General features: G+C 33.2%; 1 protein-coding gene across 8 annotated transcripts in view; it reads left to right on the forward strand.

Annotated features, from left to right (window-relative positions):
- LOC139965836 (hepatocyte nuclear factor 4-gamma-like) overlaps positions 1 to 25,172 on the forward strand; it is a 46,441-nt gene continuing 21,269 nt past the window's right edge. For 2 of the 8 annotated variants that reach the window (XR_011792392.1, XM_071968606.1), the window contains exons 1-3: positions 1 to 629; positions 4,647 to 4,727; positions 9,004 to 9,126. Coding sequence is in view for 7 of the 8 variants with exons in the window: in XM_071968606.1 (XP_071824707.1) it covers positions 524 to 629; positions 4,647 to 4,727; positions 9,004 to 9,126 (310 nt within the window). In the remaining variant the exon portion in view is untranslated. The remainder of the gene's footprint in view (positions 630 to 4,646; positions 4,728 to 9,003; positions 9,127 to 25,172) is intronic. The other 6 variants (XM_071968604.1, XM_071968607.1, XM_071968609.1 and 3 more) reach the window with 6 other exon arrangements.

Genomic DNA, 25,172 nt, shown 5'->3' on the forward strand with positions numbered 1-25,172 from the left:
AGCACAAGCTGCAAAGAGTAGGTGTTCTTTCTGAGTACGAGGTGTCGAAGCTGCAGTTCACATTCTAAAGTCCAAAGATCTAGCCATTCGTGACAGTTAGGCATTGGACTTTCACCGCGGTGGCCCGAAGAAAAGAAAAAGGTTCACCCGATCGGGACAAGGGATCAAGGAGCAACATTTTCCGGTTGACTGGCTTTGCTCTTTGGAATCACTGCAAATCTGGCAATGCAGGTGGACAGTAAAGTGCCGCCTAAGCCAGCAGGTAGGAATTATATCATTTAGATGTAGACTTAGACAAAAATAGGATAGATGGGAATTTGTTTGAAATACCAGGGCAAACACCTTTATTCAAATTTAATGGTTACCATAGCGAAATCTGCAGTCTATGCCCCTGACGAAATCCTAGCATTTGATGACCACCATGTCGCCTAACGTTCAACTTCAAGTAGAGATTTTTATTTGTTAATGATATACCAGGGTTAGCCTAATTATTATACATCTTGGTGAGAGGATAACCCAGCAGATGCTTGTCAAAAAAGAAACAGAAGAAAATATCACAATGGAGACTCATACATATGAATGTCGGTCATTACCAAACTATTCGTCCTCTAGCCAAAGCTATCATCAAGGTAATTGTTCTTCATGTTATCTAGGTTAGGCCTAACATAAAAGCCGGTTAACGTATGGCAAACTATTCATAAAAAATATTATATCCTATCACATAAGTTCTATATCGACTAATGAAGGGACAGCCTAGCTATATAATTACAGCTATAGCCAAATTAGGACCATTGTACAAATTGTAGGCATAACAGTTTTAGCATTCATCAGACACACTGATATGTTTGTGAATGCAGTCATTCTGAAATTATGTGTAGTTGTAGTTTCAAGACCTAGACTAAAATACATCATAGTGGTAATACGCATGTATTCATAATTGCTTAATATTATTGTTAAAATTTTCGAGTGTTTAATTGAAGTCAATGTTATTGTTAAGCTTTATGAAAATTTGACAGGCCTCAGACTTTATTTCTAAAGCTGAGAATGCAAGATTTTCTCCTAAGATTTGTTTGCTTTTGTTTTGGTCATTACAATATAACATATAATCTATGTATAATTAAAGTAACTATTGCTTATAAGTTTTCTTGATAATAACAACTAATTAATGTTCACCAACAATATATTGATAAAGCTCTCTCAGGTGTTTCATACTTTGTGTAGTTTCAGAGGCTAATTTAAAATATAGGTCTCCTATAGTGCAGCAAACTGTTACATTCATGAGAATAGTAACAAATATTAAGGCCAAAATTTCAGAAACTATTGAGGCTATTCTTGGACAACCTACAATTTGGCTAATGGGTATCAGTCTGGTTATTCATCATGATTGATATCCTTCATAGCAACATCTATTTATAAAGGATACATATTTTAGTCATCAGTCTAAATCTAAGCCCATAAATAGACCAGCTGTTTGGAATAATCATTAACCATTTGCCCTGCATTTTATGTGATGAAAGAATATCCAAGGAAGCAAATAATTGTTGTTTCTAAGTTAACCAACAGTACGTGCACATTTATTTATTATGACATATTTCAAACTATGTCTGCAAAGACTACATTAGAGTTCCCTAACTGTTGATCTAAGTGTAGATGAATTGACTGATATTAAAGATGGAAATAATCTAAGCATCCTGAAGTATTCATTTCCTATATGTATTTGTTATTTTCAAAATATGACAGAACAAGTTGCCATAGTTTGTACAAAAATAAACTTTGGCAGAGTTTAATATTGATATTTGATAAATTGGAAATTTCTTTCAGAACTGTTATTCTTAAAAACCTCTTCCTTACTTTAACAATTGTGGAAAGATATTTAAGCTAATCTAATATGGGCCAATTCATAGAACTTTTTTAATATTGCTGCAGCTTAGAAGTCTTGCCAATTGTAGCTTTTCACATCATTTTATAGTATTCATGGTTGATATCAGTTTTGTACCATATATGGAACAAACTTGGTGTGTGACCTTTCCTTCAGTTAAAGGTTTACCTAAGTCTGTAGATCATGTAAAATTAAAGCTCTTCCAAAACTTACAAAAAATGTCCATGTACAGTACAGTATATACACCAGATTCACACCTTAATCATCTTCTTAGCAAAAGCTTAATGTTTTACAAGTATCATGTTGATTCATCATTAATGTATAACTTTTGGTTAACTAGAAAGTCTTGCACCTGTTACATTTAATTTTCTTAGCTATTGGTAGGAGTTGTTCTGTATAGTTAGTTCAATCACTGTCTATAACATGAATGTATGGATGGGTACATCATTATGGTGGCAAACTTATAATGGTTTCATGTCTTACACTAAGCAACATTAAAACTGTTCCTTAAACCTATCTTCACCATCCACACAATATGTTGTTTCAGTTCACTACAACATACAATAATATTGCCAGCTCATCAGCTCTGCTTATTGTTTAAATCTGGGCTAATATGGTAGGTTATTTTTTGAAGAGTCAGATGGTGAGCAGGACATTAATAGACAGATCTAGCATTTTGGAAGATATCAACCACTGAAAGACAGTACCACAATATTGAGTCTTAACAATTACTTGCAGCTGATATTACTAGTGTGAACATCACCATAGTAACTTGGCAAATATCTGCATTTTTGTTCCACAGTTTTGTGACTGTTGTATATTTTGCTTGTACCTGTTCACTAACTTCCCTTTAAAAGAGAGATGATGGAGATGGGAGGGAGCTGCTTACAATCCTGTCTTCACTTTATTAAAATTTAACTCTAGTTTTGTTCTTATTTAAAGAGGATTAATTTAACTGAAATTATTGAAATTTAATCTCCTGATTGGAAAGACAAAACAACAACAAACATTTTGTTACTTTGCATGTTTTGGTTGACTGTTCTAATCCATTTTATATCTGAGAAGTCACATTTTTCTGACCAAGGCTACTCTTTCTCATGGCTAAACCATAAAGCATGAAAACCATCAGGTTGAATTTAATCCATAAAATGCTTCGTGATAAGTTACCACCTTGACCAATTACTGCTCTATTAATTCCAAAAGTCAACCATGAACATCTTGAATGAAAAGTTCACAACAACTTCACTTTTAAAAGAGCAGGGAAATAAAGTATGTACAGGTAGGTACTATAAGAAACTTCTTGGTAAGTTATTGTTAGGGAAAAAAAAAACATAACTTGGAAGTGCCAGTTTTAGTAAGCTATTGAAAGAATGTATCTATAGTATCTCACTGTTTATTGGGTGTTTATCTCACATTTAAATAAGAATCTTTTTCTGGCCAATACTGGTAGATGGCCCACATAAGTAGTCTAAATTATTATCCAATAAAAAGCAAAACAAAATATATTTGAATTGTTTAAACATAGATCATACACTGTATTGGTAATGATGATCTGTGTCCTCAAGTCAACTGGAAAATCCTTCACGTTGACAATTTTCCCTGAAAGATCACTTGAATCCAATGACTGTTCCCATTGTTTGTAAACAAAAATATTGACAGAGGTTGAATGTTGTAAAAGGGCCTTATGAAAAAGTATTTTCTTATTTTTTTTATGTTTAGCTGAGTATTAATATATTTAACACAAACTTATGAAATAGACAAGGACTATTAAAAATTTGGCAAGCTGCCAGACAGCTGGCAATTTCAATGTAGTCTCCTTTGAAACCTGTTTTTCATTAATGTTGTTAAGGGATGGATAATGTACTGATCCTACAAATTTTCTGTAATATATTTCTCTAATCCATCAAAACTGCAACAAGATCAGTGAAACTAGGCACACACACACACACAAAAAGACAAAACAATAACAGTGAAAACATACCATAGAAAATTATACTAAGTCTGTGGGACACAAAGTTGTTCTGAAAACTCTAATTTATAATCATAAAATACTATTTTTCTTGAAGTAATTTTTATTTGTTGAATGCTTTCATATCCTTTGACTTGATGTCCACAAGCGCTCACCATTACAATTTGCCCATCGTACAGTTATATCAACACATCCAATAAAAGGCTCAGTTCAAATGACTGCAGTGATAAATTATGTGAAATGGCAAACATCCTATGGTAAATAGACCATGGTATGTACACATACTCCTAAATTTGAATAACAAAATATAAAAAAAGGCATAACATAGTTTCAACTTCAAATGTATTAAATATTAATTATATATATATAGAATGGCATATATGTGTCTGGGTTCATTAACCCAAAATATGTCAATTATATCTTTGATTATCAAATGAGACCCAACAAAAATGATTCTATGTGACAAGGGGTTCTATGATAAGTTTAAGGCCATTCATAAAATGCATGGATATCCCTCCCAGTATGTAACATACAGTTATGTAATTAAATCTATTGCCTTCTCAGGGATATTCTCATGCCTGGCGGCTGCTCCCGGCAGTTCTGAATGCCATCCAGCACAAACATGATTTAAAACATTTCCGCTCGGCACTAGTTTTGATAATTAATTTAACAAATTTTACATTTACCAAAATATGGGTGAATACTTGGCATGGAAGTTAGCTCCAGAATAGGAAAAAGATAGCACCATTGCCATCTAAGCATACTTCATTTGCAAAAATTTTCCACCTCATCCCTTAGACCCCTCTCCAAGGACTTGGATCACACAACCACACAAATCTGCCCGGCACTCAAATATTCCTGAGCATATTCCTCCTCCGGGTATGTAAAATTCAGTTATTATAATTAAATCTAGTTTGCTGGATCATATTTGATATCCATACATGTATGTAAATTTTTCAAAGTGAAATACAATTTGAAATATTTGAATTCCATACATTTTGGAACATCAAACTAATTAAATCAAAAGTCTTTAAATAAAACCAATATTACTTTATACTTTCTCTTTATAAGTATTGGTTTCAAGGACTATTGCAAAATGTCTTTTATTTATTTATTTTAATGTAATATTTTTCTTCAAAGAAGTGATTATCCTAACATTCTATTTGTTAACCATGCAATAATTTGTTTCTAAATCATTATACCATGTAGGACATTAATCTGTTGAACTGTACTGTAGAACTGTGATGGATTTCATCAGCTCAAACTATTAGCTTATCAGAGGAATCCACTTTACTTGTATGGCACATACAGTTTCTAATCTAGCATCACTTGTTTCTCACAATATTTACTCCCAGTATTACAACAAAAATGTTTTACAGAAACATTTCTATTTTCTATAGCTCCTAAATATGCTAAAAAGTCAAGTAATGGCCACTGGTCATCTTTTTAAGTTTCAAAAAGTTTAAATAACACTTTCATCACCAAACCATGTATACCTTACTGAGAACCCTACATTATCAAATGTTTTTCCCATCAGTTTTCGCTTGGAGATTAATTATGAGGTTAAAAAAATTCACGTAAACATACTTTAAAGAATTTTGGCAATTTGTATACTAAACTTTTGAGGGTAAATATTGATGAACATGAAGTAAAATTTCCTGTGGCATCTCAAACCAATGACAGAAGAACACACAGTGACCCATAGTGATCTTTTAAGTAGTTTCATTTTCATTTTTTCTAAAAAAAAAAAAATGATTATGGTTCATAGATAAGCAGCATTTAGGCAAGAAAGGTGCATAGTTCCAGACTTACATGTCTCCACCTTACTTTTGCACTGACAAGATTCCATCACTGCACATCTCTAACCATCTCTTCACAAATCAGACTTTTGTCATCTTCCCTCTTTTCAATCATTGAAGATATATCCACCTTGCTTCTGACTTGAAAACATTTACAAATTAAACTTGAAGTGCAAGTACACATTGTCATCACTACATTTATCCCTTTTGATGGTCAGCAAGAGAAATATTTATATCATCTTTATCAATTTGGATGAACCATAGATTTGTCTTTAATTGTAAATATTGCACAAGTAACTTCATTTATTACACAATGTAGGAACAGTAACAAACCCGATGAACTGAAGTTATTAGGCTGAAGTACAAACCTGCCAAATCTACACAAATAAAATTGCAACTTTTTTCATATAAAACAGTGTATTTTTTGTTATTCATCTGCATAATCTCTAATAAATTTCCAGAAAAGCATTTTTCTGGTTACTAATTTATTTGAAATATCTTCAAAATTCACTGTGGGGAAACTTTGGAAGTTATCACATACTATATTGGAATTCTTTATACAAAATTGCTATACACTGTGACACCATTATATGTTTTGTATCTTACAAATTCCGGTTAAATTTATAATCTATGATTGTTGTCTTTTACCTTACATTATTAACAGTAGAAATTTCATGATCACACTTATCTCTAATTTTGAGATTTTTTGAGATATTGAGATGTATCTAAGCAATGAGTTTCATACAGTCAAATCACAACTGTGAGAACTTGTCATAAAACCTGCTAGTTTTGAAGCACTACTAGACAAATCAAATATATGGAAGTCTTCACCTAAGATCCCAAATCTTTTAATTAATTCACTAGTATCATTTCTTAAATTGCTTCTTTCTGCAATGTAACAATTTGTTCTCCACCATTGTGGATTTATTTACATCATTGTGTTTAGTGTCCAATACTTCTGTTGTGTTTGCCTTTGCTGCACTACATAAAATGTAGACACAGGCATGTATTTTTGTTGGTGTGCAGTTTTTGCTACAGCTAAGCTCTTCAGCTAATATCATAAACCGCTGCCGTGCCTATTTAGTTGAAAACACCGCTGTTGCTTAGCGAGAAGTTGTATGCTTATCCCTTTCAGTGCAGTAAATCATTGATGGTATTTATCAGATTACAAGTGATGTAGGTAGCTAGTACAGCCTGGCTGTGTCAACAATCCTTTGCCAATGTAGTGCATTTGGGATATGAAGCCATCTAGGTGCTTCTGTCTCTGTGCAAGCAATTGTTTCAAAATGGCAGCCATGAAGATCATTTTTTAAACTAATTAACATAGAATATATGCAAGTAAACTCGATGACTGGCATACATACAAATATATATAAATATTTAGTTAGCAAATTTATAATAATTCATATTTGTAATATTTGCAAAAAAGTGGTTGATATTTTCTCGACTACAAATGATTACTTTTTGGTCTCTAAAATCATATTTAAATATCCTGATTAAGTAAGACTTATTTAACACCAAAATGGCTGACATAAAAGATGAATAAAATAGGGTTATAAAAGTAATAAAAGCATCCAGAACAGTGAAATCCAGATTATGGACAAAATCATTGTGATTCCTAAAACAGACTCTGTTAAATGAAATAGAAATAAACAAAAGAGGCAAATAAATATATATTTGAAATTGTAGTGAGTTGAAAATCCATATTTACATACAAACTCACATACATTTAGAGCATTAAATAATCTTCAATGAATAACATATTCATTTTGGTTAATAGATGGGACAGAAATGTATCATCTGGAGTCGTTTGTGATAATGTTATGACAAAGGTTTTATGATCTTGTCTTTATATATCCATGTGACATACCTAACAATCAAACCATTGTTATGTTGTAATGTTGTACTTTGAAACAATTGTGGATCTACTAATAGTTCACCTGACAGTTTGGTGGTAAAGTAGACTACATTTGTATTATATATTGAAAAGATTATTATTTTGTACTTTGACTACAGTGCTAAAGTGCTCCTGGATGTATGTGTTGTGCTCTGCTGAAATTGAGTTTAGGATGTAGACACTGATTGAGCTGCTTATTTTCTAGTGGTAATAGTAGTAGCAGTAGTACAAAAAGTTTAAAGGTCATTTAAAATAGAACAGTCATGATGTATCTGTTCAAATTTGTCCTAATATTGTTTTATATTTGTCTGGCACAATTGGTTGAGCTCAAAAGGACATTGAGCACAGTTTTGTTAACACACATATTTTGTACAGAAATTCTTAGCAAAGGGGTTTAACAGACTTTAATTTTAGTCTGTACAGGAAGCCAAATAGTTCTTGAATATTATTTATAACTTAATTTTGCTTGTAGGCTATAGTCTACAAGTACCATAGATCTACAATATGTTATAGATCTTATGAAAAGCTGTAATAATAATTCTACATTTCTACATATATTTCTAAAATTATGCAGAATTAACACCAAATGTTGCCAAGTGCAATTGATTTCATCCTCATAAATTATTGATAGTGTTTAGAAATATTAATGACTATAAATTGATTGATTACAATTTAATTTAAGACCCCGTGCACAGTTTGGATAAATTTAAATTTTTCATCAACAGCACATGGATATCCTAAATATCGGTTGAAAAGTTAATATTTCAAAATGATCGTTAATGTTTAAATAGCAATAATGGCATTTCTTTCAAGTATAAATTCCTAATATTGATGTAGGGTAATTTATCATTCTTGTAAGGTGATTATAATTCTTTGTCTGTATTTTATTTTATTTGGATTAAAAAAAAAGGACATTTTTTTTTAAATAAGATGGGAAAAATTATCCATTACATCAGGTAGCCATTTGGACACTGACATTGATATTTAATGTCATAGTTTAAGTTTACAACTATATAAAGCTTATATTGATATTTACCCGGGACTGATTATTTTTGAAAATTCAAATACCAGCTTCATGGTTGACATAATTAACATGAAATATTTTTCAAACAGTTGGTTTCAACCAAATTAATTTTCAGGATATTTTTCTTTCTAACCTCAAGATTGAATGATTGGGCATTTTTGTTTCTGAAATGCTTTGAAAGTCTCTCTTGTTTTTTATTCATTTTTTGGGTGATATTACATTGACATATAAAATGATGATTAAATGCCTGAAATATCTTTCCATTAAAAAATATTTAAAAACAAATGTTGTAGAAAGGTTCTCACTCTGTTTCACTGCTTAGAATTTGTTGTAGTCCAGTAATTAAATTTGTACATGTATACTAAGCTTCTTCTTCTTTAATTCTTTCACTAATTTTTTAATTTGTTTTTAATTCATCTTCTCTTTTACATGCAGATATGGCAGATGGTTTTAATATGTATCCTTCCACGGCAGGAATTGATACAAAACCAAATATGATGGCAGCAGGGTGGCATCACCAACCTCATCATCAGACAGCAAAGATGCACAACGGTGCTGGTAGGTTATCATTTCAGCCATCAAATTTAAGGCCATTTTATCCCTCTAAAGAAACTCATCAACAGAGAACAGAAAACCTTCAGAGCATTTCGGTGACAAGGTTATATGACCCCCTCCCAAAATGTCAGAGCAACTATTTGTACATGGTCATGGCAGCATCATAGGCAGCAATTTCAACACCACTGAGAATTGGTCTGACTTCTTGGCCCAATAACCCCCCCCCCCTCACCCCCACCTCCAATATCAAACATATGTGAACTCCTTGATTCATTCATCAAGGTTTTCAGCCATTTATTTTTCTCTCTAGAGGACCTCACCAAGAAGAGACTTGAATAGTTGCAGAGCATTTGTAGGTAATGCGATCATGATAGAGAAAGAGTTCCATCAGTTTCAAAAGCTCAGTATTGCCAGGGTTAGAGAAGAACAGATAGTCAAAGATTTGTTAAAGTGGATTAGAAATGTTTAAACAAGTGCAAAATTATATACAACTAATAAATTTTGTTTAGGATGTCAATGTTTATTACTCATAAGCCAGGGTTATAGGAATCACCACCAAGTAGGGGATTAAAACTCAGTTTGTTTACCTTGGTTTCTCCACCCACCTCACCCACTTTAACCAAGGTACTATAAAGGAAGGTTGTCTTTGGGCTTTGCAAAATTTGTTGAGGATTCCCTATCAGTTTAATTTGTATCATTTTGTTTGTAAGTATGTATCTCACACACAAAAAAAAAAAATGTAAGATTTCCTTTGAAGATTAAGAATTGAAGTTGAAAAAGAAATCAATGGAAGGGATAACAAGAAAAAGAGAAATGCAGCAAAGAAAAATACAATTGTTCTTTGTTTACTTGTGAGCAAACTGGTTTAGAAAAACAACTCTGTCTAGTTTTTGTAACGTGTCTTTTCTGTGTTTGCTTCGGAATGCCTTTGAAGAAGATCGGATCGAAACATCGGGCCAAATAGCTTATAAATTGAGAAGATAAAAGTGAAATTTTGTCATTGATATATTCTGCGACATATTCAATATAGAACAGCTCATGCAGTGTTCCAGTCTGTTTCAAGAATTAAACTTACGTGCATACACATTGTCAGTACCTACACTAGAACATCTGCTGTGGGGCAGGGGGTGGGGGCAGGGTAAGGGTGGGGGAGGGAGAGGACGGGGAGGGGCTTGGAGGTTATTGTGTAAAGTGAAGGTACCAAGGTGGTAACTTAATTCTTTCGTATGAAAGTTGACTGATGATGATGTCAAACTAGGTATTTCAACTCCATTGAATAAACTTCCTTGTATTTGTTTTAGACCATATGTTTATAGTCTGGGGAAACATTTGGATTTCTGGCAATATTTGTACAAGTTTTGAATGTTCATTAAGAAATTTGTCAAGTTGATTTATGAATAGCCCTTCAGAATCATGCTATGGTATATTTGTCAAACTTTCGTCCATATCCCTGGGTGTTCTAGATTGCAGGGCCAAGTAGAAAGAACAAACACTTCTTCAATTTCTACCAGGGTGTTTTTATATAGTTTTTTATCATATTTTTTATTAGAGCTATGCCTCATCAATTAAAGCTCCACATCAACTCCCTCATTCGTTCTCTACGCTAGTAGGACCCGATTGCAGTGACTTCCATGATCAAAGATATAGGGGCTGTTTTATTTCAATTTACAGGGGTTCAGATGTTCTCGAAATATTATAGAATATGTATATATATATATATATATATACATATACACACATATATATATATATATATATATATACATAACAGGAATGGTATAATCACAAGTTAAACAAGAAGTATAACTTGCAATATAGCAGGAGTACACAAATCAGCTTCAGTGTTCATTTGGAAAACAAAGAATATCGAGAGAAAGATATTTCCTTTTGTTTGGACATTTTCTACCTGTTGACACATTTCAAAGTAGAAATAATCCCCGAACATGCTAATCCTCCTCTCTGCCCCCAACCCCACCCTGCCCCTTCTCCTAACCCCTCCAAAGCTAGATGGTGGAGATATCATGATGCTCTTGTCTTGATGTTCAACAATGAAGTAAGTTCTAAGATGTGAGACAGCGTAATTGTTTTCACTTGTTTCATCACTTTGTCGTTTTTCAATGACAGATCTGCTTGTTACATACATGTCTAAAAATTATTAATAATAATAGTAATAATAATAATACTTATTTATATAGCGCATTATACTGACGGTCTTAATGCGCTTTACAAGTAACAAAATGAGTACAAAATACAGCTTTGTAGAACAAAAACCTAAAGATATACGTAAGGATCGTAAAAATTACGAGGTCCAATTAATAACAACAAATACTTGCATAATGGCATTGTTGTTACGTTAGTTAATATTCTACACTGAGTTTCATCACAGTAAATAACATGTAACATACTGGACGAAATGGCAGCATTGTGACACAACTTTGGTATAGATTTAAATTTAATTCTTAGTCAAAATGTTTATCATCACAAGCACATAGCTTATTGCATACTTCTTGGGTTTGCATTCATGTAGGGGTGCTGAGTTATAATTGTCTGTAAACAAATTGATATGTAGGTAAGAGCCATCAACAGTGCACATGTGTAAGTTGCATTTTGGGTGGAGACCAATTTTGAAAACATTTGAGCAGTTGTAACTTATCACATTAATGTTAACTTTGAACCAAGTCACTAGCAGTCACACACTCACTAGTCAAGTCATTCACGTGAGTCACTATGGTATATGGAAGAAACATTCACAAAACTTGTTTGAGTCACTTGACTTTTGAAACTTATAATGCAAGCATTTGGCAGGAATGGGGGCAAGGGGATGGTGGTGTAAGTAAAACTAATGAACTTTTTAAGAGTCATCAGTTTTACCCAAAATATCTACAAAACCAAATGATGGTAAGCTCTTGCTAACAATTCCAACAAACATTTTACTGCTCCCACCCACTTCCCTTACTATTCCCTATTCACCCCCCCCCCTTCCCCCACCCCCGCCAGAGTATTTTCTGACTGAGGCATTTCAAATTTAAGTACACATTCCTCATTGTCTGAAAATAATTTGGAGGAGAAAAAAAAACCTTGATGAAATTAGTTCACACAACTTTACAGAAACACAACTTTAGAGAAACACAACTTTACAGAAACACAACTTTACAGAAACACAACTTTACAGAAACACAACTTTACAGAAACACAACTTTACAGAAACACAATTTTACAGAAACACAACTTTACAGAAACACAATTTTACAGAAACACAACTTTACAGAAATACAACTTTAGAGAAACACAACTTAAGAGAAACACAACTTAAGAGAAACACAACTTTACAGAAACACAACTTTACAGAAACACAACTTTACAGAAACACAACTTTACAGAAACACAACTTTAGAGAAACACAACTTTACAGAAACACAACTTTACAGAAACACAACTTTACAGAAACACAACTTTACAGAAACACAATTTTACAGAAACACAACTTTACAGAAACACAATTTTACAGAAACACAACTTTACAGAAATACAACTTTAGAGAAACACAACTTAAGAGAAACACAACTTTACAGAAACACAACTTTACAGAAACACAACTTTACAGAAACACAACTTTACAGAAACACAACTTTACAGAAACACAACTTTACAGAAACACAATTTTACAGAAACACAACTTTACAGAAACACAACTTTACAGAAATACAACTTTAGAGAAACACAACTTAAGAGAAACACAACTTTACAGAAACACAACTTTACAGAAACACAACTTTACAGAAACACAACTTTACAGAAACACAATTTTACAGAAACACAACTTTACAGAAATACAACTTTAGAGAAACACAACTTAAGAGAAACACAACTTTACAGAAACACAACTTTACAGAAACACAACTTTACAGAAACACAACTTTACAGAAACACAATTTTACAGAAACACAACTTTACAGAAACACAATTTTTGTTTTCGATTTCATCATTCCTTCATGATATTGCAAAATAGCATGTTGAGTCATAAAGGGCTTGGAATCAACAAGTAACCAATGAAATGAAAGGTTCTCATATCAAAGGATCATGAATTAAATGCCTTTGATCTTTACTTTGGTAAATTTACCTGAGAGCTAAGTCAATAATCTGACTGTGTTTGGAGACCATTGTGTGAGAGCAGTATTAAGAAAGTACCTTAAATGTGAGATTACCAACCAAATACAAATACTATTCACAAACAGATTCTAGGTTCAGTCGTTTGACTTTCACTTTGGATAAATCGTGACAACCAAAAAGAAACAGGAACTTGAAAAAGAAAGTTAATAAACACTGCACTGTTGAAGTTTGCTGGCCATGGGATATGCATGGAGGGTAATACTGATTGGAGACTTTGTTTTGAGAGTAGGAAGGTGACAAATATATCCTATGGGGTTATATGTACAGAACTGTAGAATGTAGAAGTAGAAATTCCCATCAGCCTCTTCAGCATTTAACCCTTTTTGGTTCCCAAAATGGAAAACTATGGAGTCACTCTTACCAACAAAATTAATGAGGGGACCGCAGATTGCCAAGTCAGCAATGACTGTAATGCAGATCGCAAAGTCGGTAAAGACTATTATGGTTAGATTCGTCCAACACAGCTGCATACAGAAACGTACTCAAAGCCGAAGCCAAAGTGAATTAATCAGGTCACACATCCGGAGTCTATGCATGCTAAGTTCTTTAATACCGCCCCTCATTACCTTTCGGGAAACATTTCATACTGTTATATTGGTTGTTAGTTTGTGTTTGTGTTGCAGAATTAGATCCAGTGCCTCACTCAATATTATATGCTAGAAATACTATAGATAGACTAATTGAATGGTTACCCTGTTATGAAACTTTACTCATTGTTTTACTGGTTTCCATGACTGCATCTTATCTCACCGAGAGATATAAGCAATTAATTCAATAGTCTTCATCATCAGGTATTAGGGTTAAAACGTGTATATTTCACCTGATAAAAAGAAAGAAAAACAAAGAAATACACAAGAAAAACAAAGAAAAACAAAAAGAATCAGTAATTTCTGGCAGTTTTCAGCTGCTACAAGTTGGTGTTAGTATTGACAACCTTTAAGCCGACTTCTCTACGATAGAAGTCTACACCAGCATCTGCTTGTGATGTATCCCCATAGCAACGGTAGGCTCCAGTACATATAGCACATACATACAGTCATAAATGGAAGTACATCAAAATCATATTTATTGTACATAATGAAAGCATTGAATCTTCAAATTGTTATCATGAAATAGATTTGGATTAACACATGGCTACAATTTTTCACATTTGTATATTATTTCACGTCCATGAACTGAACCCAGTTGAAAAGAAAGAAAGCCCCCACGCCTTTTTAATGTATGCTTTCTATCTTGCAATATGTAAAGGTACTCAAAGTATAAAGAGGACATTTATCCCTACCTCACTCCCTCTCTCTCAGCCTACCTCCCACCCTCCCTCCCTCTCTCAGCCTACCTCTCCTCTCCCATATGTTGGAGTAATTGACCATTATATCCTACCAATGGTTTATATACATTTGTAATTTGTTATATTTTCTTCTATATTGCAACATCAAGTCACACATGGGCCCTCTTGAAATTTTAACTACTTCAGAATTTCAGTTTCTATATTTTTTGATCAGTTAATTTATTATGTGGCTAATTGCTATACTCAGTGAGTCTGATATTTACTTACCAATCAAGTCTCTGTTTCCCATTTCTGAAATTGCTTAATCTTTAACCACTGAAATGACACGCTTATCAGTTATACGATAATGTCGGCTAATTGTGCTCTTGAATTTGCTACCAGTCACAGGGTCATACGTACTTTTGATTTACCTTGCAATAGTTGTTGACTTGAAATTTCTATAGGTATTTCCCCTTTTAGGACACAATACCTTTCTACGCATCCACCAAATTACACTAAAGCCCTCCCCTATTTCCTCCCCAACCCCCCACCCATTTTACCCCTGTCCTGTGTCTTGTGCTGGATGGTGAAAGTCTTATATTTATGTATTTAATCTTAGACTTTCAAGAGATTCTAAACCTTGCCCATTTCCTTGCCCACTCAATTTTTACAACCCACATTTATTTCCTGATAGTCTGTGGGCCAAGTGTAATCTTACATTGACAATATTTATGAAACCAAAGTGGGTGAAAAGTTTGGGTTACAAGTCAGAAATCATATTTTTACTTTTTAAATTTAAATTGTATGTAGTATTCATATAATCTGATATAAGTACTGTAGTCTGAACAACATGTACTTTGAGAAAAAAGGACACCTCAGTTTTGTAGGAAAGTAAAACTTGCAACTACCTGGAAAGGAATGCAAGATTGACATGTATCCCAACTGTGATTTATACTACGGACTAATATTTTTTTTAAAACAGATCAATGTATTTTTTAGTGACAATATCTGTCTTTACTGAAAAGCAAGAAAATGTAGTATTTATCTTTTAGTCCTGTAATTGTTCATTTGAAACATGAATGCAAAATGATATAAATAGTGGTTAATATCTTGCATTCTTACTTTGAGAAGTGTTCAGAGAATTCTGATAGCTGATAAATTCACATGTTTTAGTGATATCTAGATTTAGAGGATGTTAGGCAGCACCATGTTTTGTCTTGAAAGCTTTATTCGGACATATTGACAAACTGTACCTCAAGGTGTGTGTGAGGCCTCAATATGTAGATAAAACAACACTTGTCAAATGATGATTAGCCACAAGGCACCAAGAAGAAATATGGCCAATTCTGCAGTAGCATTTATAACATACTAATCTTTTGAAGAAAGTTAAAACATAAATACCTGTATAATCACAACCAACCATCATGTTCAACTGAGCATCAACATTACACAAACCCTGTTTACAGTGTACTACTGTACAGCTGTACAGGGATCTGTGCATTACGCAGCATTATTGGATGGTACATATCTACCTTTATGTGCAGTGCACAATGGAGAACCTATCATGTCATAAATGGACATGCTGGTCTTATGAATATTCAAATCCTGAGTTAAATAGATACCAAAGAAACAGACTGTTCTGGATTATTAAGGGAGCTTGTGTGCACTAATTATGTGGAAACCTTTTCCTGACCTTGTCTGCCATTTCAAGTCCCCTGGTTAGATAAAGCAATGATTGCAATTGGTAAATATTATAAACCTGTTTTCTTGTTTCTTTTTACAAAGACCCCAACACCCATTGGTGGAATCAGATTAGGCCAAAGAAAATAGAAAAGAAGAAGGAAAAAACAAATCAAGTAACCTATAACAGAGGTATTTGCATGTCGCTTTATCTGGGGTCTTATCTGAGTCTTGTATCTGTCGAGTACTTGGGATTTTGCTTAAATTGTTACCAAGTAATCTTGAATGGTTAATTTATAACCGAGATGAAAACTGGAATGGGGAAGGCAAGGTTGTATGCTTATTCTCTCAATCCAAACAGTAGCTGATATATTAGAAACAAAGGAAAGGATCCATTCTTCTACACAATCCCTGAAAAGCACCTTCAGAAAATGTCCAATATAACTTATATTAGTATAATAAATAAGAAAGAAACAAAAAGGGAACCTCATGTTTTGTAAGGTGTAATAAATTATGATTATGTGGAAAAGGTTAGACTTTTATAAATTTACAAATATTCAGATCTAACATTTTAAAGTGTGTCAAAACTATGCCATTTTCAGCATCACCAAGTTGAAAACTGCTTCTGGCAACAGCATGGCAATTTCACTAAAACATGTACAGAGTACTTATTCACTTGGAAGAAATCTCCCAAAATAGTCATCCTTAGGTCACTGGTTCTAGTTCGAGCCCCCCCCCCCCCCAAAAAAAAAATATGTCGTTACTATTTTCAAAAAAATTACATTTTCAAGGTGATGAGGGCTTGAGTAGTTGGGCTTAAAACAAAAAGTCCACTTGTCTTTGTAATGTCCAGTGATATTGAGATATCAACAGCAATGTTTAAAAATTATTAAAACTTTGATATTAAAACTAAATTAGATAAAACCCCATCATACGACATGATGACATGACAGACCATTTCAACGTGGAACTTTAACCAAGGATTTATTTTGGCATAAAAAAAAAAAAACTAAGATTTTATTCAGTTTGGATTTTTTTTTCAAAGTGAACCATTACTGTCTCTTATATTCCTTGAATATTATCAATTGGATTTTTTTTTCTGATGTTAAGTGTTGTTTTGTATACCCAACAAGTTTAGGTGAAAACATGCAATATGTTGCATAGCTGTATCTATAATATATGGTCTTAAATACACACAAACTGAAACATACAAGCCAAAAATACCTATGTAACCAGGACACAATTTTATTTTCAACTTCATTAAAACTAACTATTTGATGTAGTATTTCATGAGAGCAGCATGAATCGCATTCTTTACTGTGTAGTTGTCCTGCAATGAAGCCTATGTATGTAACTCACTATGGTTGAAAACGGTCTTATTTCCGCATAGCATTTATCAGTATTTTGATCCAATCCCTGACATATTGACAGATGTTTAAGTACTTCTTCTGGCCATGGACTTAAACGTTTTGAATGTTTGTTAATATCTAAAAAGTATGTCTTCTCTTCTCATAGAGACAATGGATTATATTGATAATAACGTACATGGTAATACTGTCATAAAAATTTGAAAAAGTCTTTACGAAGTAACACTAATTTTGTATCATAAGTTGTAACTAAATGAGCAAACTGTTACATAGGAAGCATGCTTGCTTGCAAATAGATGTTCTGTATACATAACGTACATTGATACACTTTCATTATTCAGAAAATTTGCCAAAAATATCAAAATTTGCATTTTCTAATGCGACGCATAAAAACAAGTCTTTTACATTTTATGTTTTCAAACATGTCACAGACAAACATGAATTTAGTATTTAATGTATTTAATTTTGTTTAGTAATTATATATTAACTGAACAGTATTAACTACAACACCTATACTGGTACAAAAGCAGGGATCAGGGATTTTATGTAGCTTGAAGAGACATATTAAGAAATGTATATTACAAAAATTGTCTGCATCACAAGCAACACATTCTAAACACTGAGTATCAATTGTGAAAACTATGTGAACACTAGAAATGAACCAGTTTACAAATAACAAAATGTTATTCTAACTGCTGGTTTTGTTGAGCTACTGATTAGTAATAAAACGAAGGTTAAATTAATCCTAAGTTTTCTGACAGAAAAAGAAGTTTCCGTAAATGGAGTGTAAAACATGTTTCTCACGTTAAATCTGATGAATAGAAAAGTAAAATTGTCATATCTTGGAGTAATTCACCCTGTATCTTGTTCCAAATCAACGAAATATAAACAAACCAATAGGATCCAAAAAAAGAGAATTGAAACCCTGCTGACTTTATCCACAGTAGTAATCAGAACATTGCAGTAGAAACTAACATTCTTTCCATATGGTATGTTGCTTCATGTAGTGCTACACAACATCACATTATAACTTTAATACAGAACACTCTATCCATTGTATATAGCTATGGTAACAGTCGGCACATCCAGATGGAGAGTAAACCAGTAATTTCAAATATTAAAAAGATTTCGGACAGATTCAAAGCTTTTCATTTATTTTCCAAAATACATGTCGGAGGATATTCAAACAACAATGGTTCTCTTGTAGTATCTTCCAATATTATCCGCAACACACTTGATGTAGATGTCATGTATATGCATAAAAAACACCAATAATGTTTCTTTTTTCTAATCTTTATCCAAACCTTCCTCTTTCTTTGAGGAAATTTTAGCGATACATGTACAGTCTGTCCTTTCATGCCTTCTGTTGTAGCAATTGTGACTAATTCTCTTTAAATGCAATATATACTTGTGTGTGTGTGTGTCGAAGTGGTCTTTGTTCTTTGTTTCGTATTTTGAGCTTTCCCTGCAAACATAACATTTTCAAACTTTGTACCAAAACCTTTGGTCGGATTTAGTACCCTTGAGATGGGTTGACTTAAGAAATTAAGTGGGAGATTCACTAATTCAACCATGTTCTTTGCTCCCATACTGTTTAATTTTATTTCTTTGCAGCCTCAGTGTAGTATTTGGCAAACTTTGAACCACAGAAAACCTTTGAGCTGTTAGCAAATGAATTAAATATCAACAGATTTCTTCCTTTCATTGCACAATTACATTTAATATATATATATTTATATATATATATATATATATATATATATATATTTATATATATATATATATATATATATATATATATATATATATATATATATATATATAAATATAAATATATATATATAATGAAATAGTAGTATATATATATTTATATATAGGTTAAGGAATTAGCAAGGAATTACTTCATGGAGCAAATGATACAAAGTCCATCATCGTCATAAGATTTTTAAGAAATACGGGTCAATAGATGAGAATTATAGTTACATTTTACATTTGAGTAGGTATATTTAATTGCTTATTTTGGTAATTACTAGGTTTCCAACTAAAATGTGGAATATGTGGAGTCATCAATTTTATCCAAGCCTATAGGGCCTACTCCAGTGTTGTAGCACAACAGATTTACCTAGTAGTAAACATGTTTTTTGGTGCTTTGTTGTTACATTTTTGGTTTCGTTTGGCTGATATAATCCAATGTTACTGATATTTAGCACATGAATAGAATATAGGAAATAAAAGTCTATTTCTTATTTATTTGAATCCTGTTAACTCAGTGCAGGGTTATTTAATATTATGTTCATTATTGTCAAAGTATTATAGAAACACATAAAGGTCTCATGGGAGTATTAATTTTTCCCTGACATACGTATAGTTATACATACACATAGTACTGGATACCATATATACAGTACTAGTGTGCTGGTTTTCCCAACATCTGCTCACTTCACTTCTGCTGATTTGTTGAAGAATCTATAGCCATAGGATGATCTTATCTTTCTATGCTGTTTTTATTACCTTTTTAGTGTGCTAGCGACCTATACTCTAATTTGCATATACTGCCATAAAATCAATCCTAAGCCTGCTTTGTTTGCTTTCGTGCAAACTTGATGGAGTAATATGAAAGATGGCAAACTGATTGAAGTACTGTATTTACAGACAGGGCCAGGAGGTATTTCAAGTGTATTATAAAGGTAAAGTCACAAGTGTTTATGACATCCATCTGTATAAACTGGCCATTTTGATAAATGATATGTACCCCAAAAGATCTCCCAATATCTCAAGTTAAGTCTTCATTTACCATCCCATAGAACATTTAGCACCCTATAGCTGGTCATATATAACTATATATAACTATATATAACTATATATATATATATATATAGTTATATATCTATATATTATATATGTTTATTGTGTCCGGCGATCATCAGACAACTTTTGTATTCTATTGCAGATGTGAATAACACAGACATTGAGTAACTTGTGAATGAAGCCATGTCAGTTAACAAACAAATTTAACTACCACAGAAATATTCCTGCACCCATACATGTTGACAAATGATTAAGTTTGGAAAGATAAAATTGATTTTGGTATAGGAAAGAGAAGCAATTTTTGTACTTAAAGTCACAGATGTTGGGCGAAGGAGGATATTTCCAAATAGGAAGGGAGAGGGGTACACTCCTATTATCTGGGGGTACAGTGGCTATAAAGGAAAAAAGGGCCTGGTGGGGGGATCCAGAGGATGAAGCTCTCAAATACTATGCAGTTTGAGATTCTCTTGCATTGCCTTAATTTTTGTCATTGTGAAAATTTTTTTATGAGGGGTGGTTGGTGGGGATAGACATTTCTCTTACCATCTTCCCTGTTGATGGATTAAATGCATTCATTCTCTAATACATTTTCAAATTGACCACTTAGTTTCGTGTTGTAACATGTATAACCATTACATAGCCAGTTGCACAGTACACATACTGCACAACTGAACTGAACTTTTCAGTAATATGTGCATTAAATTAATTTACTTTCTTTGTAAAGCGCCTTGAGCAGTGACTTTTGTTTACTCATTTGGCGCTATATAAGTCTCATTTATTATTATTATGATTAATGTGCTATCCATACACATATTTTCTTTATGTGTTGTTTCATGGTTCTTTCTGGGTATGTTTTTTGTCATAATAGAGTACATCTCCAAACAAACTGTTAGTTAAAAAAAAAGTTAAAGTGCTATAGATATGAAATGCCAGTCACTATGCAAACATATACTGGTGATCATTGATACAGTGCTTAGCTTAGCAACGTACGTGGCCACGTTTAATATAGTTTCGTTTTGCTTAACCACAATAGGATTGATGTGTCTTATAGTGTGGATGTACAGTACATAGGGTTTATGTGTCTGATAGTGTGGATGTACAGTACATAGGGGTTATGTGTCTGATAGTGTGGATGTACAGTACATAGGGTTTATGTGTCTGATAGTGTGGATGTACAGTACATAGGGTTTATGTGACTGATAGTGTGGATGTACAGTACATAGGGTTTATGTGTCAGATAGTGTGGATGTACAGTACATAGGGTTTATGTGTCTTTTAGTGTGGATGTACAGTACATAGGGTTTATGTGTCTTTTAGTGTGGATGTACAGTACATAGGGTTTATGTGTCTGATAGTGTGGATGTACAGTACATAGGGTTTATGTGTCTGATAGTGTGGATGTACAGTACATAGGGTTAATGTGACTGATAGTGTGGATGTACAGTACATAGGGTTTATGTGTCTGATAGTGTGGATGTACAGAACATAAGGTTTATGTGTCTGATAGTGTGGATGTACAGAACATAAGGTTTATGTGACTGATAGTGTGGATGTGCAGTACATAGGGGTAATGTGTCTTTTAGTGTGGATGTACAGTACATAGGGTTTATGTGTCTGATAGTGTGGATGTACAGTACATAGGATTGATGTGTCTGATAGTGTGGATGTACAGTACATAGGGTTTATGTGACTGATAGTGTGGATGTACAGTACATAGGGTTTATGTGTCTGATAGTGTGGATGTACAGTACATAGGGTTTATGTGACTGATAGTGTGGATGTACAGTACATAGGGTTTATGTGACTGATAGTGTGGATGTACAGTACATAGGGTTTATGTGTCTGATAGTGTGGATGTACAGTACATAGGGGTTATGTGACTGATAGTGTGGATGTACAGTACATAGGGTTTATGTGTCTGATAGTGTGGATGTACAGTACATAGGGCTTATGTGTCTGATAGTGTGGATGTACTGTACATAGGGTTTATGTGTCTGATAGTGTGGATGTACAGTACATAGGGCTTATGTGTCTGATAGTGTGGATGTACTGTACATAGGGTTTATGTGTCTGATAGTGTGGATGTACAGTACATAGGGTTTATGTGTTTATGTGTTAGCTTCTAGTGTAAACTGATCCAAGTTTAATAGTCTTAAATTGCGGTTGAAAGCTACTTCAAGTTAACCTGACCCTCCATGTATAGCTAGAAACAAAAGTTCACTGAAGCTCACTTCTAGGCGGGTATATTCGTGCAGAAAAAATTATCATATATAAAGCAAATCCCCTTTTCTGTCATCAAACTTAGGTATTTCTTGTCAGTTCCATTGTATGGCACATATCTAATGATGATATCATCAAGCCAAAAACAAAGAACAAGGGAAATGTTTGGAGGTAATTATTTTGAGTTTTGTTACTTTAATTCAGTCCTCATGAAAACTTGCTGGAATGTTGACATAAATGCTGTAAGCTTGAAAAATATTGCTGCAGTCAATATGAATGGTTAATAATTAATGTCAGGAAAATGAAAACTCACTGACTACAAGAAGAATCTTGAGTGTTTCTATGAGAATGATCAATAATATATAGTCAATGTAGAAGAACATTTAATTGTGAATATTTTACATAGATCTATTCATCAAGTCAAATGCTGCCTTAACATTGTGACATACAGTCAGGTTTTTTATTATTAAAATGATTTACATAACTGGGACTTCCTGTTAATAGATGGCTTCACATGTGTCATAAACGTATGTCTATCTCCTAGATGGATTTAAGGTGGTTTATTCAGTACTACATCAGTGGGTGCTAACTGATGTAACTGCTTAAGTTAAATATCTAAAGGTTAATCATTGATGGTATTAATTCTGGGTTATACTATCTACTCAAACTCGGGCTGATTGTGAGGGCTTGGATATTTGGCCACAGAAAGTTGAACAAACTCTTTTGTATATATTTAATCTTATTTTTACATCATGTTAAAACTAAAGCTTTAAAATATTAATCTATTTCTGGAGGTGGCATGGCTGTGTATCTTCCTTGCCATTAGAGCATTAAATTTGAAGATGCATTTCTGAATTCAAGATAAATGAGTTTACTTTCCACCGTTCTTGTAGAAATGTGGCAAACAATAGATAACTTATTAGTTACAGACATTGCTGGTGTCACACTGTACAGATACACAGGAATGGGAGGAAAGAATAGTTGTATTGAACTATTTAAGTATAGTTGCAATGCTTGTTGTAATGCTGTAATTCTTGTATAGTGTTTAGTTTTATTTAGAAGATTTGAGATAGGTGGAGAACCAAACGGAACAGGACCATATGGAAAAGAATGTAGAAACACTTCCACATAGGAAAGAGAGTTGTATTGAACTAAAAGATCCTGAATAGCACAACAGGAGAAGGTGGATGATGAAATAGTGGAGTGGGAAGGAGCTAAGAGATCATCCTGAATAGCACATCACAGGGGAAGGTGGATGATGTAATAGTGGAGTGGGTAAGGAGCTAAAAGATCCTGAATAGCACATCAGGAGGAGGTGGAAGATGAAATAGTGGAATGGGGATGGAGCTAAAAGATCCTGAATAGCACAACAGGAGAAGGTGGATGATGAAATAGTGGAGTGGGAAGGAGCTAAGAGATCATCCTGAATAGCACATCAGGAGAAGGTGGATGATGAAATAGTGGAGTGGGGAAGGAGCTAAAAGATCCTGAATAGCACATCAGGAGAAGGTAGATAGTGTAATAGTGGAATGGGGAAGGAGCTAAGGGAGTAGCTGATAAATAGTAATTATATAGAATACAGCTAAATGTGGATCTACAATAATACAATAATATAGAGCATTACTGAATTGTTAAAAGCAGGTCCAGCCATTTTGAGCATAAATTTGTTTTTCAGTTTGAAGGGACTGTAAAATGAGGCAATCACTTGAAGATGCTGACATTCAGTGAAGACTGCGCCTGTTCAGTTAATATGTCAATAGATATGTCAATTTCTGAACAAAGAGATTGTCATGAAATAATAATAATAATATTGACAGATTTATTCAAAAAATGGCCAGAGAAATGATGAATAGTGTGTTGTGCTTCTGTCCAATACGTCAAATCTACACATCTACTTAAATTATTATTAGGGTAAATATGTTAGTTATAGGGATACCCTATATCCTGGTCTCTTATGGATTCAATAATTAGATTTCAAACTTCCTAAGATTTTTGTGACTTGAACACTAAAGGTCGATATAAGGTTGATGAAACTAAATTAACGATTTATGATTTATAAATACAAGTATGACAGTGCTGTATTTAAACACTAAATAAAGTTTGTTACTTCAGCATGTCAATTCTTAATAAAGTGAACTCACAGTTAATCAGGACAGATAATTACCCAAACAATATGAAAGGAAAACAAAATTCTTTGTTTTGAATTTTTTCATTAGACAGACTACAGTAGCAAAATACTCTTTTATAATATTATTAGCAAATTACAGATTTTTTTATATTACTTTTAAAATTACTGTCAAAGCAATTAACAACAAAAAACCCTCTTTATTTCAGCCCCTGATGAGCCTGTGAAAGTGTCCATATAATGTGTTTATAGTCTGACTCCTGGCCCCTGATTCTAAGCCACTTTTACCACCAAAAGTAGCAAATCCCAGAAGGTCTTCTGTTTTCATTTTCTTTTTTCCTTTTGTCCACATTTTGTGTTTACTTTTCCCATTTCTTTAGTGAAACCTCAAACCAACCACCATTAATCATTT

The sequence above is a fragment of the Apostichopus japonicus genome, chromosome 3 (genome assembly GCF_037975245.1).
Source record: "Apostichopus japonicus isolate 1M-3 chromosome 3, ASM3797524v1, whole genome shotgun sequence".
NCBI lineage: Eukaryota > Metazoa > Echinodermata > Holothuroidea > Aspidochirotida > Stichopodidae > Apostichopus > Apostichopus japonicus.